Here is a 14,455-nt window from a genome sequence, read left to right as displayed (position 1 = left end):
GTCAAAATGAGGCTCAGTATTGTGTGTGGCCTCCACGTGCCTGTATGACCTCCCTACAACGCCTGGGCATGCTCCTGATGAGGCTGAGTATTGTGTGTGGCCTCCACGTGCCTGTATGACCTCCCTACAACGCCTGGGCATGCTCCTGATGAGGCTGAGTATTGTGTGTGGCCTCCACGTGCCTGTATGACCTCCCTACAACGCCTGGGCATGCTCCTGATGAGGCTCAGTATTGTGTGTGGCCTCCACGTGCCTGTATGACCTCCCTACAACGCCTGGGCATGCTCCTGATGAGGCTGACTATTGTGTGTGGCCTCCACGTGCCTGTATGACCTCCCTACAACGCCTGGGCATGCTCCTGATGAGGCTCAGTATTGTGTGTGGCCTCCACGTGCCTGTATGACCTCCCTACAATGCCTGGGCATGCTCCTGATGAGGCTGAGTATTGTGTGTGGCCTCCTCGTGCCTGTATGACCTCCCTACAACGCCTGGGCATGCTCCTGATGAGGCTGAGTATTGTGTGTGGCCTCCACGTGCCTGTATGACCTCCCTACAACGCCTGGGCATGCTCCTGATGAGGTTGCGGATGGTCTCCTGTGGGATCTCCTCCAGGATGGCACATCAATGCGAGCTGTGGCAAGAAGGTTTGGGGTCACGTTGTACCACAGACTGTCCAGGAGTTGGCGGATGCTTTAGTCCAGGTCTGGATCAGCCTGTAGTGTGTTTTTCCACTTTAATTTTGGGGGTGACTCCAAATCCAGGCCTCCATTGGTTAATAAATTTGATTTCCATTGATGATTTTTGTGTGATTTTGTTGTCAGCACATTCAACTTTGTACAGAACAAAGTATTCAATGAGAATATTTCATTCATTCAGGTCTAGGATGTGTTATTTGAGTGTTCCCTTTTATTTTTTTGAGCAGTGTACATGTAGGTGCCCAAGTGATGGGAAAGGCTACACAATCTACAGACAGAACCATGCAAGTCTGCATAAGAATTCAGAAAAAATATATCTGCTCTAGCCTTCTTTTAATAGTGATGTATATCGCTGCTTTTCTGTGCATTACTGTGGTATCTTATCTTTTCTAGACCCCGGCATCCAGTATTGGATTGGTGAACAGAGGCGAGATGAAGCTGTCTCTTCAGTACGTTCCTGTGTCTCCGTCTGGTAGGTGCTGTTACTGCTAATACCATTTCCCATCTACTCGCGCTTCAAAGATAATACTAATCAAAATAATAATCATGTTGTCCCCAATTCCAGAGGTTGGTAAAAAGCCGAATACAACTGGAGAGGTGCACATCTGGATCCGGGAGTGTATCCAGCTGCCGATGCTTCGCGAAAACAAGATCAACTCCTTTGTAAAATGGTAACTACCTGACGCCTCTATTCCATGTTTGATGTCTGCTCAAATAGTATTTTGGACTTGACCTGAAAATGAAATAAGCCCAAAATATGTTAATTCCCTAGAACAGTGCATAATTGCCAGGACTATCACGATATCTGATGCATTAATTTCTAATTTAATTATTTGGCTCTCCTTTTCCAAAATGTAGCAATGTACTTAAAATATAAAGACAATGTTGGGGGAATTTTTTTTTTTTTTAATTTAAATATTTTTTTTGCAATTTGTTTTTTTATTAACATTTTAACACCATTTGGCTTTTACAGGCACTTTGCTTCCCTGCGTATCGTTGGCTGCAGAATGGATTAACTGAGAAAAGTTACATTATCTGATGCTTATGGGTCCTCTTGTGAGCTTCTTTCAGCAGATTTATGAACACATCAAAGTTCAGCTCAACTTTGATGTGGTCTGAAGTAATAAATCGGCACCGAGGAGATGAGAAAAAAAAATCAGATGCAAACGGTAACCAACTCCCCGTCAGAACAAGTTCACTGGATTATTGGTTGGTTAATTCTGCAGCAAGCAATGTGCAAAGGAACAAGATCTGTAAAAACGATGGAAAATTCCCTATTGCAAACATTTTTATCACTTTTTTTTTTGTCTTTTATCCTTTTAACCATTTCTCTTCTGCCAATAGCGGTGCTATGATAGTGGTCTCAAACTAATGAAAAACTACAACTCTCAGCATCACCATACAATTTCCCTTAACTATTAGGGCACATTCAGACGTCTGAGATCGGACCTCAGTGCACAGACTGGCAGCCTGACCTGGGAGTGACAGTCACGCTCGGGTTAGGAAATCCACGGACAGTCTGTGCATTGCGGTCTGATTTTGGACGGCGACATCTGAATGCACCCTTACAGGAATGCTTTTTTAAGGCTTAATTAATTAGTTTTATGGCTTTTGTTGCCTGATGCTATTTCCATAGTATAGTACAGTCCTACTTGGTGCAATGTCAGTTTGATCACTGACCTATTTCCTTTACCTTGTGTATACAGCACGATCCTGCCAGATACAAGTAGGAAGAGTCGTCAGAAAACGCGAACAGTGGACAAGACGCCAAATCCCATTTTTAACCACACGATGGTTTATGATGGGTTCAAGGAAGACGATTTGAGAGAAGCCTGCGTGGAGCTGACAGTGTGGGACCACAATAAACTGACTAATCACTTCTTGGGAGGTATAAGAATAGGACAGGGAACAGGTAAGATCAGGAGCACCAGTTAAACATTGATGCCATAAGTCTTAGAAATTCTGCTATTTTTTTGTTTATGGCCTTCATTCTTTGGTAAAAATGACTTGGCAACATGATTCTCCAGGTCAGTACGATTCACAGAAATACCTAACTTTGTTTCACCATTTTCTGAGACCTGTCACTTTTTTTTTATATTTTTTCGTTGACTGAGCTGCGTGAGGGCTTGTGGTTTTTGTTTTTTCTTCTCGTGGTGAGTTTTCGTATTTAATGGTATAATTTTGGGATACATAAGATGTTTTTATAATCTCTTATTGTCTTCTCTTGCGGAGGTGCACGGAACGAAGAAATGCAATTCTGGCACGTCAATTCTTTAATGTATGATATTTACTGTAAGGGTTTAAAAGAAAAAAAAAAAAATCTATATTGGATTATTTTTTGAGAACCTGTCCATAACAAATGTTTTATCTTTGTATTGGAAAAATAAGATGAATCTAATTTTTTACTTTTTTTTTTTTTTTTTTAACTAATAGTATTTTTACTTTTTTAAAGTCTTCTAGGGGACTTAAATATGTAATGATTTGATCACTTATACTACATACACCAATATTCCAGTATTGCAGTGTTTAGTAGAAGTAACGATCTCCTATGAAGCCCAGGCACCGTTTTCTACCCGAGATGGTACACTTGTACAACAATTAATGGGATGTAGGTGTTTACAGCCAGCAACTGCTTACTAATCACATTCACATTGAACCATGGATCCCGGTGCAAATATTAAGAAATACTCCTACAGACTGTCATGAATGTCTGATAAATGTGGGATGATCTTGAGAGAAATGCCCCATAGTGAAATGCAGAGGTGTTCGTGCATGTGCAGAGCTCTACAATGATTTGTCCAGCACTCCTGTGTTTTTAATACCTCCAAAAATCTAGAAGGCAAGACACCCCCATAAAAGGAAGCCATCTGAAAATAACCCATTGTTTTAAATAAGGTTTTTGTTACCTGTATGTTTTTGTTTGTTTTTTTTTTAATCTTGCAATATGCACATTGGCCTCTAGGGCTTTTTTAGACTCTAACTTCCTGTTAACAGGAAATTGACATGTACATTAGTAGCAATGAAAAGACTTTGACCCCATCTTCTGTATTGAAGCATCTAATGAGCGTGTGCAAAGGTCATTGTAAAGGGATTGGGAGCAGGTGAGCTGTGACATCACCTATTGTGAATGGTGGATCCTGTGTTATCTACTGTATATAGAGGATTTATCAGTCATTGTAATCCTGCCTGTGATGAGCCTGCTGAAAACCCTTCTAAATGGACCGGAAATATTAAGGTTTTTTTTTAAAAAGCCCCAGTGTGAAGAAAAAATTGATCTAAAAAAAAAAATAAAAAAATTGCAAGCAATTCTTACAGAAAAAAAACATGTAGCACAAAAACCTTAATTAAACAATAGGTTATTGTGATGGCTTCCCTTTAAGATTAGGAGCACTACTAAAACAGCACAAATAACAGTATTATATAGTGTATAAATAATACCACCATTCTGGGAGCAGAATATTGCCCCTACCCAAGAAAGTTATAAAATGCCTAAATATTGTGTTTTTAGTGCCCTAATAAATATTGCAATTCACTACATAACATCACTATACAATAAATAAAAACCTTTGTTCTACACATTGTTCTTCTAAAGGGACATTTCCAGACAGGCAATGCCTTTATAAACTGAATCTGGCTGGGAATCGCCAGGAGAAGCTGCAGTTTGTCGCACAGTGATCCATTAGGATCTCCTGGTTTGACTCCTATATTCCCCAATATGGCAACATTTCATGGGGCAACATCTTTAAACCAGACGTCAGAGACTTGTAGTTGGTTCCTTCCTTTGCCTATCCTATGATTCTGCCCTAAACATTTACATTAGTGGAGAAATGTGGTCTGTCTTTAAGACATCTGACCCCACTCCTGGTGATAAACCCAAATAATAGGTTTAACACTTGAAACTGACTGTTTTACTTCCATCCGACAGGAAAGAGCTATGGGACACCAGTAGACTGGATGGATTCAAGTCCTGAAGAATCAACCGTTTGGCAAAAAATGATCGCCTCACCCAACACCTGGATTGATGGGATGCTTCCACTGCGCATGTTCAAGATGGCCAAGCTGGCTAAATAAACGAAAAAAAAATAAAATGTATAAACCTCTTGTGCCATCAGGGCACTGCAATCGCTTTCCATAATGTTAATCCTCATTTACCTTCTCGGATGGTTTTAGAAGCCAAAAATGACGTCCTGTCCCAAATTGTCCATGTTTTTAACGTCGTGATCTTAGAAGCGCAGACTATACTAAGACAATTGTACAGTGTCCTGTGTAGTAGTGCCCGTCCATAGCTTACTGTACAGCAATGCATTGACAACTTACACCATTATTAACAAACTATGGTACAGATCTACGGGAACCTGACTTTAGAGAATAGTCAACTATAAGTGATATTCCACTTCAAGTCGTCTTCTGATGCAAATTTTGAGGTTGGATCCACGCAAAAAAAAAAAAAAACGCTCTGAAAATTATTTGGGGTTGTTGAAATCTCAAAGATAGTGCAGCTCCATAGATTTTTTCTTTTTTTTTCTTCAGAACCTGTATTAGATATCCAAGTCCATGATTCAGAACCATATCTGACGACTTGGAAGTATCTAGAATTCGAGATGAAGGATCTCCACTAAATGTTGCCTTCTGTCAAGTCCTTGGTCAATATTTTGTTTTTGTATCTCCCTACATTTATACTGCTATCATAAAATGGCGCAGACTTAATTTCTGTCGTAAACGGGTCTTGACGTGAAACCAAAGCTTTTTTTTTTTTTTATGATATGGTTCTGTAAGTTTCTTCTACGGTTTTGTTTGGGAGCGTTTTATAAAGAACAATGTGGGCAAACTGTGTAATATATGGATCTCTATAAATATATTTAAGTCTTACTGTCTTGTGGGTAAGTTGGTGTAACCGGGTAGGAACAGTTGAACTATTCCAACTTTTACCATGGTATAAGATTTTGTTTGTCTGTACCTTTTTTAAATGTAAAACCTAAACCTCAACGTATGTACGTGTGCTTGTCGGTTTTGTACAAAATAAAGTGTAAAAAAAAAAAATAAATAAATAAAAAAAAAAAATAATGTAGAATGTAAGTGTATATATGTAATTATCTCAATAAAATGATTGAATTCCACATCAAAATATTTCTTTATTTTTGTTGTTGTGGAAAAATTTATAGATGCCACTAAAGAGAGATTCTCAAGAGCGCAAGATATCTGCTATCTCTCCAGTCCCACAGACAATGAATGAAGCCATGGCGTGCATGTGTGACCACCACTTCATTATATGTTTTTTTTTTTAGAGTCCTGCTCTGTGAATTAGTAAGGGTCCTAGCAGTCGAGAGCCTATCGAGGGCCATGTTATCACTTTTGCGGCAGGTATATTATCACTTATTTGTGTTTTCAAATGGGCAAGATGTGCATTATGAAACTCATAAAATTTACTTTTAAGGTCCAAGTTCTGTAAATTACCAAGATTTCACTTTGCGAGATTCTTTAAATTTACCACACCAGGTTAAGGTTCCTGCAATTTAGCAGGAGCAGGTTGAGTGCCCAGCTATCAGACACAGTCGAGGACTCTGGGGAGAAGACAGAAGTGGTTTATTACAGTTTGTTTTCTATTTTGCCAGCTATATAGTGCTCAATGAGTGCCAAGTATAGTACAGAAGCATTGGCACTGGCGATCACTTGATTGCCAGGTGTATGCAGGAGTAGCTGAGCTCTAGCAGACACCCAGTTCAGCTCTACCAGTGACTTGTGGTACTGTAGTGGGTTGTTTTCCCTGTAAGGGTATGAGCGCACGACATTTTTTTAGACTTTTTTTTTATTTTCTGAAGTCTTTTTAGTCATTTTTTGTGGGGTCATGTGGAAGACTCCACAAGAATGGACCGCTGACTTCTGGGTTTTCAAAGACTTGAAAAATAAAAAAAAGAAGAGGTTAAAACAAGCCTAAAATCACTGACCGTTTGCACAGCAAGTCATTTATACATTGCAGTGCATTTGTTCATTCCTTTTTTTGCATGCCTTTCAGCACTTTTTCAGACCTGTTCCAGGCGGAATATACCTGAAAAAGACGTCATGGGGAATTACCCTCACTGCGGCTCCCATGGATGTCCCAGTTACATTGGGAAAAAATATGGTAACAAATTATGTGAAAAAATAAAATTCATGTCCTGGATAAAGAAAAGTACCATATTTGTACCCTGCACAGTAACAGTAACTGTTTTTTGTTCACCCCTCATTAACAGTATCCCTAAACTTAAAATATATATTACATTTTAAACCCTCAAAATAGAAATGTCTCCTCTGTGGCCTTATACAGTACTAATAAATGTCTTCCTTTATGGCCACCGTACACTTGTAAAAGTTCCCATACAGTGGCAGTGTCTAGGCCCTAAAACCGCAATGTCATTTTTCCCCTCACCCATGACGGCACACCTTGAGAGAGGGATCCGCCCCACCAAGGACAGGAAACCGTCTGAAATAAAAGGGCGGTACCTCTCCCTCGCTTCAGTTGGTTTCCTGTCCTTGATGGGAACCTGTCTGAAAAGAAGATGTCCTTGCTTACCTGGGCCTGTTCCGGTGTGGAAGAGCGGGCACCAGCCTGTGCACCAGGTTCCAGAAGCGCCGTCCGCGGTTCCCTGGAGCCGTGTCCGAGCGTGCGCAGGCGGTGAGGAGGGCTCCGGCTCCCCGCAGACTGCTGCGCTGTCCTCTCCCTGCCACAGGCTCCTGGCTGGCCGCACGCCGGGAGCGGCATCTTCCGGGTGTGACGCGCCGTACGTCATGGCGCGGTGCACGCTGGGAGAGGCGTGCCCGATGACGTCAGGGGGCGGCACCCGGATCTATTATGTCGGCGCCCTGTAAGCGCTGGCTGGCGGGCGTCAGGAGGGTGGAGGACACCTGATCCGGAGGAGGTTCCGGATGTGTCCTATTTAAGGTGGGGGGGGTTGCCCTGGTCAAACGCTGCCTATACTCATGCTTGTGGTATAGCAGCTATGGCAGACCAGGACAGCCAGAAGCAGCAGCAGCTGACCCCTCCATCTCAACGCCAGCGGAAGAGGCAGTCAGATGCCTCTCACACGGACAGCCGCTCCAGCAACCGTAGCGGCAGCAGAAGTAGTAAGGTGTCGGACGCTTCAGGGCCATCCAGAAGAGATTCATCTTATGTCCCGCCACAGCCTCCAAATCCGGTACCCTTTTGTGACTTCAGGGGCGAGTGATCTTCGTGAATGTCACTTAATAGTAATGGAAAGTTATGTGCTTCATTCCTTAGGAACCTAAGAAGAGTAGCGCCAAACAGAAGCACAGGGTTTGCGCCTTATGTCAAGTCCCCCTTTCCATAGATTGGCAGAAACAGCTTTGTGCTAGCTGTATTAACCAAACCATAGCGGAGAGCACCCTGGATTTTGCTTCTAATTTGAGGTCCATAATCCGTACAGAGGTTCAAAATTCCCTAAAAGGCTTACTTAAGGGGAAAAAGAGATCCCATAAGGATATCTCCTCCGACTATGATTCATCCTCCCAGTCAGAGGATCCATGCCTCAGGGATTCATCATCCTCCTCTTCATCAGACAGTGGTAGGCCCTGTTTTCCTATTGAGGATACGGACAAGTTGGTCAGAGAGGTCAGATCTACCATGGGGTTGAGGGAGGAGAAGGCAGCCAGGTCCCTGGAAGACATTATGTTCGCAGGCCTGGAGGAAAAAAGACTCTCCTTTCCAGTGAATCCTAAAATTCAGACCCTTATAGACTGGGAATGGAGGAAGCCTGAGAAATCGGGAGTGTCGCCCTCATCCTCTAAAAGAAGGTACCCCTTCGAGGATAGTGTCTCTGGGTCCTGGGATAAAATTCGTAAAGTTGACGGGTCTGTCGCCCGATCATTCAAAAAATCGTCCCTACCCCTGGAAGACTTGGGCAGTCTAAAGGATGCTCTAGATAAGAAGGCAGATTCCTTCCTGTGTCACACCTGGGAAGCGGCGGTAGGGGGCCTGAAACCAGCGGCAGCAGGCACTTGTGTCGCTAGGTCACTCATGGTGTGGCTTCAACAATTAGAAGACCAGCTCAAGGATAAAAAGATATCCAGAGATATAAAATCCTCTCCAATCTACCTTTACTACAGGCAGTGTCCGCTTTCCTTGCTGGCTCCTCAGCGGATTTGGTTAAACTCGCGGCCAGGTCTGCTAACTTCTCTAACGCTGCCAGACGAGCCCTGTGGCTCAAGGGTTGCCCAGGAGACCTGCAGTCTAAACATCAACTTTGTTCCCTTCCTTGTGATGGTAAACCCTTGTTTGGCCAAAAATTGGATGAGCTTTTGGAGAAGGCTGGCGACAGGAAGAGAGGTTTCCCAGGGTTCACGGGGGACACAAAAAGGTCCTACTTTCGGAGGAAAAGATTTAACTGGGGTCGCCCTCTGGGAGAAAGGAAAAGATGGGAGCCCAGATCTAAAAAAAAGACTGGTTACATGTTTGGGGGGCCATCCTCCAGTACCAAAAAATCTCCCCAATGATGCAGGGCTAGAGGTCAGGGTAAGGCTTTCCCATTTTATCCCAGCTTGGGAAGCCATTACTTCAAATCCCTGGGTGTTGAGTATCATAAAGAATGGCCTAAAGATACGCTTCAGTCAAGTCCCCCACCGAACCTTCATGATCACCTCCAGGAGGAAGTCCATGGAGGAGCAGATAGCACTAGAGTCGGAGGTGCTAGATTTAGTCAACAAGCAGGTCCTTCACGAAGTTCCATGTTCTAAACAATAGGGAAAGTGATTTTATTCCTCCCTATTTGTGATTAAAAAAAAACAAATGGGTCCTTAAGGACCATTATCAACCTCAAAAGTCTAAATCAGCTGGTAGAGAACCAAACTTTCAAAATGGAATCAGTGAAGTCGACAGTAAAACTCCTACACCACAATTGTTTCATGGCAGTTATCGACTTAAAAGATGCCTATTATCACGTCCCAATCCATCCAGACTACTAGAAGTACCGAAGGGTAGCCCTATTCATCCAAGGGGAATTGAGACTTTTCCAGTTTACTGCCCTCTCAATAGCACCGAGAGTGTTTACAAAGGTTATAGTGGAGGTGACAGCTTTTCTCCGAATCAAAAACGTGGTGATCGCTCCCTACCTGGACGACTTTCTGGTAATAGGGAAATCAGAGGACCACTGTTCCTCTCAACTTTTAGAGGTCAGGACAGCCTTACACCAACTAGGATGGTTGCTAAATATTCAAAAATCCAAACTATCCCCCTCAAGGATCTTTCTGGCTTGACCCTAAATTCCCAACTCCAAGCCTGCTTCCTCCCGGAAGACAAGGTTTGCAAAATAATCAGCCTGGTCTCAAGGGCCATAAAGTCTCCAGTCATGTCCCTGAGAGGAGCAATGTCCCTACTGGGCTCCTTGACATCCTGTCTCCTGGCAGTCAAATGGGCCCAAGGTCATATGAGGCTTCTTCAGTGGTAGGTCCTGTCAGCGCAAAAATCCTTCAACAGACATTTAGAAAAAAGACTATCTCTTTCCTTGGAGACGGTAGACTCCCTCTCATGGTGCACAAACAGGGAAAATCTGACCTCAGGCTTGCAGTGGTCCAGACCAGTCGACCATACAATTACAACAGATGCAAGTGGCTCCGGCTGGGGGCATCATCTAGATCTCTCGGTTCAGGGGCTCTGGCTACGTCACGAGATAGGGACATCATCGAACCTAAGGGCTTTTGGCAGTGGAGAAATCCCTGATAGGCTTCCTTCCCCACATACAGGGTCGCCATGTCCAGATCAGACCCGACAATCTGACAGTAGCTTATATAAATCACCATGGAGGAACAAGATCACGCTCCCTAATGGTAGTGGCAGACAGAATCCTGAAACTAGCAGAACAGCATCTTCCATCCCTCAGTGCTCTTTACATCCGGGGGGTAGAAAATTCAAAAGCAGATTTCCTCAGTCGCCACACTTTAAGACAGGGAGAGTGGGCTCTAAACCCGATAGTCTTCCAACAGATTATCCAGCTATGGGGATCACCGGATATAGATTTGTTCGCCACCAGGGCAAACAGGAAGGTGGAGAGATTCTGTTCACTAGATCCAACAGACAATCCCTATGCTGTAGACGCTCTCCACATACCCTGAAAGTTCAGGAAGGCCTACGCTTTTCCACCAATAATAAAGATCCCGGCAGTTGTGACGAAAATTCTGGAGGAGGTGGCAAGGATAATTCTAATAGCCCCCTTTTGGTCAAAAAGACCCTGGTTCTCCCTGCTTCGCCTAATGTCTCTCGGATCCCTGGGTTCTTCCAGACCTTCTCATCCAGGGGCCGATGTTCCATGCACAAGTCAAAGGTTTACATCTGGCGGCTTGGAATTTGAGACGTTGTTACTGAACAATAGGGGTTTTTCACCAGGCCTAGTTTCCACCCTATTGGGTAGTAGGAAGCCCATAACAAATAAGATTTATAGCAGAATCTGGGGAAAATTCCTGGATTTTATAGACACTATGTTGTCGGATAAACCTCCAATTAAAGATGTCCTAGAGTTTTTACAGAAGGGACGCGACCTGGGGTTAGCTACGGGAACACTTAAAGTTCAAGTGTCCGCCCTAGGGGCGCTCTATAATTGCAACCTGGCAGGGAACATGTGGGTCTCTAGATTCCAAAGCTAAGCCAGTTCAGGCTCTGAGTCCCTCCCTGGGACCAGAATTTGGTTTTAAATGCACTCTCTGGCGACCCATTTGAACCCATGCCGGTTATCTCTCCAAAGTTCCTCACCCTCAAAACCATTCTCCTGGTAGCCCTAACATCGGCCCATAGGGTGAATAACCTGCAGGCCCTTTCTGTTGATCCCCCATACACCCAAATTCATGATGACCGGGTCGTCCTACGTACAGATCCAGCATACCTTCCGAAAGTAGTTTCCAGATTCCACTGTAATCAAGAGATTGTGCTTCCCTCATTCTGCAGTAACCCAAAAAATCCTGGGGAGGTTAGGTTCCACAATCTAGATGTTAGAAGGACTTTACTACAGTACATAGACATGACTAGTCAGTGGAGGAAGGACCGCTCCTTGTTTCTGACCTTTCAGGGGAGTAGGAAAGGTCACAGGGTGTCAAAGGGAACTATTTCTAGGTGGCTTAGGGAGGCCATTTGTCTAGCTTACATATGTACAGGTGTTCCGGCACCGGACGGTATTAAGGCTCATCCCACCAGAGCTGTCGCAACCTCCTGGGCAGAGAGCAGACGTCTCAATTGACCAGATATGTAAAGCTGCTACTTGGTCTGCACCATCCACCTTCTACAAGCACTATAGGTTGGATATATCCTCCTCTGACCTCACCTTTGGGAGAAGGGTACTTCAGGCGGTGGTCCCCCGCTAGGGTGCTCATATTCTCCAAAATTCTCTCAAGGTGTGCTGTCATGGGTGAGGGGAAAACATATATAATCGTCTTATCCCGTCTGTCTGTCTGTCCAGGAAATCCCGCGTTGCTGATTGGTCCGGCCGCGGCAAATCAGTGACGCGGGATTTCAGAAAAAAGATGGCGGCTGTTAGCGGCTCATCTGCTATGCAGAGGTCAGCGGCGATGCAGCCGGGAGATGAGCGGCGCTAGCCGCTCATCTCCCGGCTGCTGGCAGCACAAGTACCCCGACCGGCGGCGCCGCTGACCTCCATGCGGCTACCGTCGGGAGATCAGCGGCTTGGCTCGCTGATCTCCCGACGGCAAGTGTGAAAAGAGGACCGGGGAGCGCCGCCGCCGGTCGGGATACTTCGGCTGCTAGCAGCCGCCCATCTCCCGGCTGCTTGCAGCGGAAGTACCCGCACAGCCAGCGCCGCTGCCCGGTCCTCACTAACACGGTTCGCTGATTGGGCACGGCCAATCGGCGATATTGGTGCCAAATTTAAACACCGCTCTGCTGATTGGCCGTGGCCGGCGGCACACATGTTCTAGAATACCCGATGCGTTAGAATCGGGCCACCATCTAGTGTGTGTATGTGTGTGTGTATGTATGTATGTATGTATGTATGTATGTATGTATGTATGTATATATATATATATATATATATATATATATATATATATATATATATATATATATAATTTGTCCTCTCAATGCTCTGTAATCCAACTGAAGCGAGGGAGAGGTACCGCCCTCTTATTTCAGACTGTTTCCTGTCCTTGGTGGGGCGGATCCCTCTCTCTCAAGGTGTGCTGTCATGGGTTCAGGAAAAACCGGCTACGTTAGGCGTTCAAGGCCCGGCAGTATAGGGGCTAAAGGGCACCTCTTGTGCGCCAGAGGACAAGGGGAAAAGGGACGCAAAACTGGATAGAAAATCCCTGGAGTTCACAGAGTCAGTGGGCATGGGGATAGTCCAGGAGGAAAGGATGGTTGGGCTGAAGATGTTCCTTGTGTGCTAAGGAAATAGGGCACAACACTTATCTCACATGTTACAATCTGATGAACTAAGACTGTCCAGTAATGTTTTGCTTGTTAAAATGAACTTGGTGAACCCGGAGTTGGGTGCGGTGGTTCCTGAAGATGGAGGCATGTGGCCTACAAGTGAGTATGATGCACCCCCCACATGACGGAAGACTGGTACACTGCTTTCCTGTAAAGTGCCAGGGCGTTATAGAGCAGCAGCTCTGCCAAGGCTACCGCTCTCGGCTACTTTAAAGTAACATCACCCATTTTGGCCCTCTCAAGGTATGAGGCTACAATTTGTGACATTAAAAACAAAAACTATGGGTCACAATGAGACATTAATAATGTATAAGTCCACAATGGAAGATATTAATACCCTGCTCTGTCGTCCCATACATTAATAATGTCCTCCATTGTGGCTCTTTACATTAATAGTGTCTCCCACTATGAACCCATACAGTAATAATTTTTCCCACTGTGCCACATACACTAATAATGTCCCTCATATATTTATTTATTTTACTCACTTATATAGCGTCATTAATTCTACAGTGCTTTACAGACTTTATAGGCACTGTCCCCATTGGGGCTCACAATCTAGATTCCCTATCAGTATGTCTTTGGAGTGTGGGAGGAAACCGGAGAACCTGGAGGAAACCCACTCAAACACGGGGATAACATACAAACTCCTTGCAGATGTTGTCCTTGGTGGGATTTGAACCCAGGACCCCAGCGCTGCCAGGCTGCAGTGCTATCCACTGAGCCACTGTGCTGCCCATATATACTTAAAATGTCCCCCAATTCTGGTCCTCATGCACTTATAATGTCCTCATAATGTCCTCTTTAGTAGCCCTTTTCATAAAGTAAAAGTAAAAAAAATAAACAAAACCGCCATGTCTATCGCCTGTCTCCACTTCCACGACTATCATCGCCTTCTTCCTCCATTGCCCTGTGCAATGCAGTGACTGCTACTACTCGAACAACCCCTTCATAATTACAGAATTCTTACACGTAGAATAAAAACATCTCAGGGTATGTGCACACGTTCATTATTTGCAGCAGATTTTCTGGAGTGTTGAGAAGAAAAAAAAATTTCTCACTTTTTGGGTGAGAAATTCTGAAAAAATGACATCATGTAGATATGAAGCTGCTTCAAATCTGTAACGAAAACAGCTGCATGAGATTTGAGAAATTTCATTCACTTTTCTGGTAGAGCAAAATGCTGCATTTTTGGTGTGGGAAAAAAATGCAGCAAAAAAACCTCAACATGCAAACATAGCCTTATACTCATCTCCTAGGAAGCAATCATGGGCCACTTAACTATCGCTTCCTTTGGACGTACGAGGGGCGTTCATTAAAGATTTCCCCTGACCCACTT

At 44.2% G+C, this 14,455-nt stretch overlaps 1 protein-coding gene across 20 annotated transcripts in view; it reads left to right on the top strand.

Moving 5' to 3' along the window:
* Positions 1-5,177, top strand: part of SYTL2 (synaptotagmin like 2) — a 106,780-nt gene extending 101,603 nt beyond the window's left edge. For all 20 annotated transcript variants that reach the window (XM_073661796.1, XM_073661807.1, XM_073661798.1 and 17 more), the window contains 4 exons: positions 1,089-1,167; positions 1,261-1,366; positions 2,402-2,607; positions 4,621-5,177. In XM_073661796.1, coding sequence (XP_073517897.1) covers positions 1,089-1,167; positions 1,261-1,366; positions 2,402-2,607; positions 4,621-4,766 — 537 coding nt within the window. In that variant the 3' untranslated portion in view covers positions 4,767-5,177. The remainder of the gene's footprint in view (positions 1-1,088; positions 1,168-1,260; positions 1,367-2,401; positions 2,608-4,620) is intronic.
* Positions 5,178-14,455: the final 9,278 nt, after the last annotated feature.

Source organism: Phyllobates terribilis, unplaced genomic scaffold (genome assembly GCF_046119375.1).
Source record: "Phyllobates terribilis strain yellow unplaced genomic scaffold, ASM4611937v1 Scaffold_2__4_contigs__length_985480577, whole genome shotgun sequence".
Lineage (NCBI taxonomy): Eukaryota > Metazoa > Chordata > Amphibia > Anura > Dendrobatidae > Phyllobates > Phyllobates terribilis.
The sequence above is the reverse complement of the archived record's forward strand: the minus strand, read 5'-3'. Positions and strand labels throughout refer to the sequence as shown.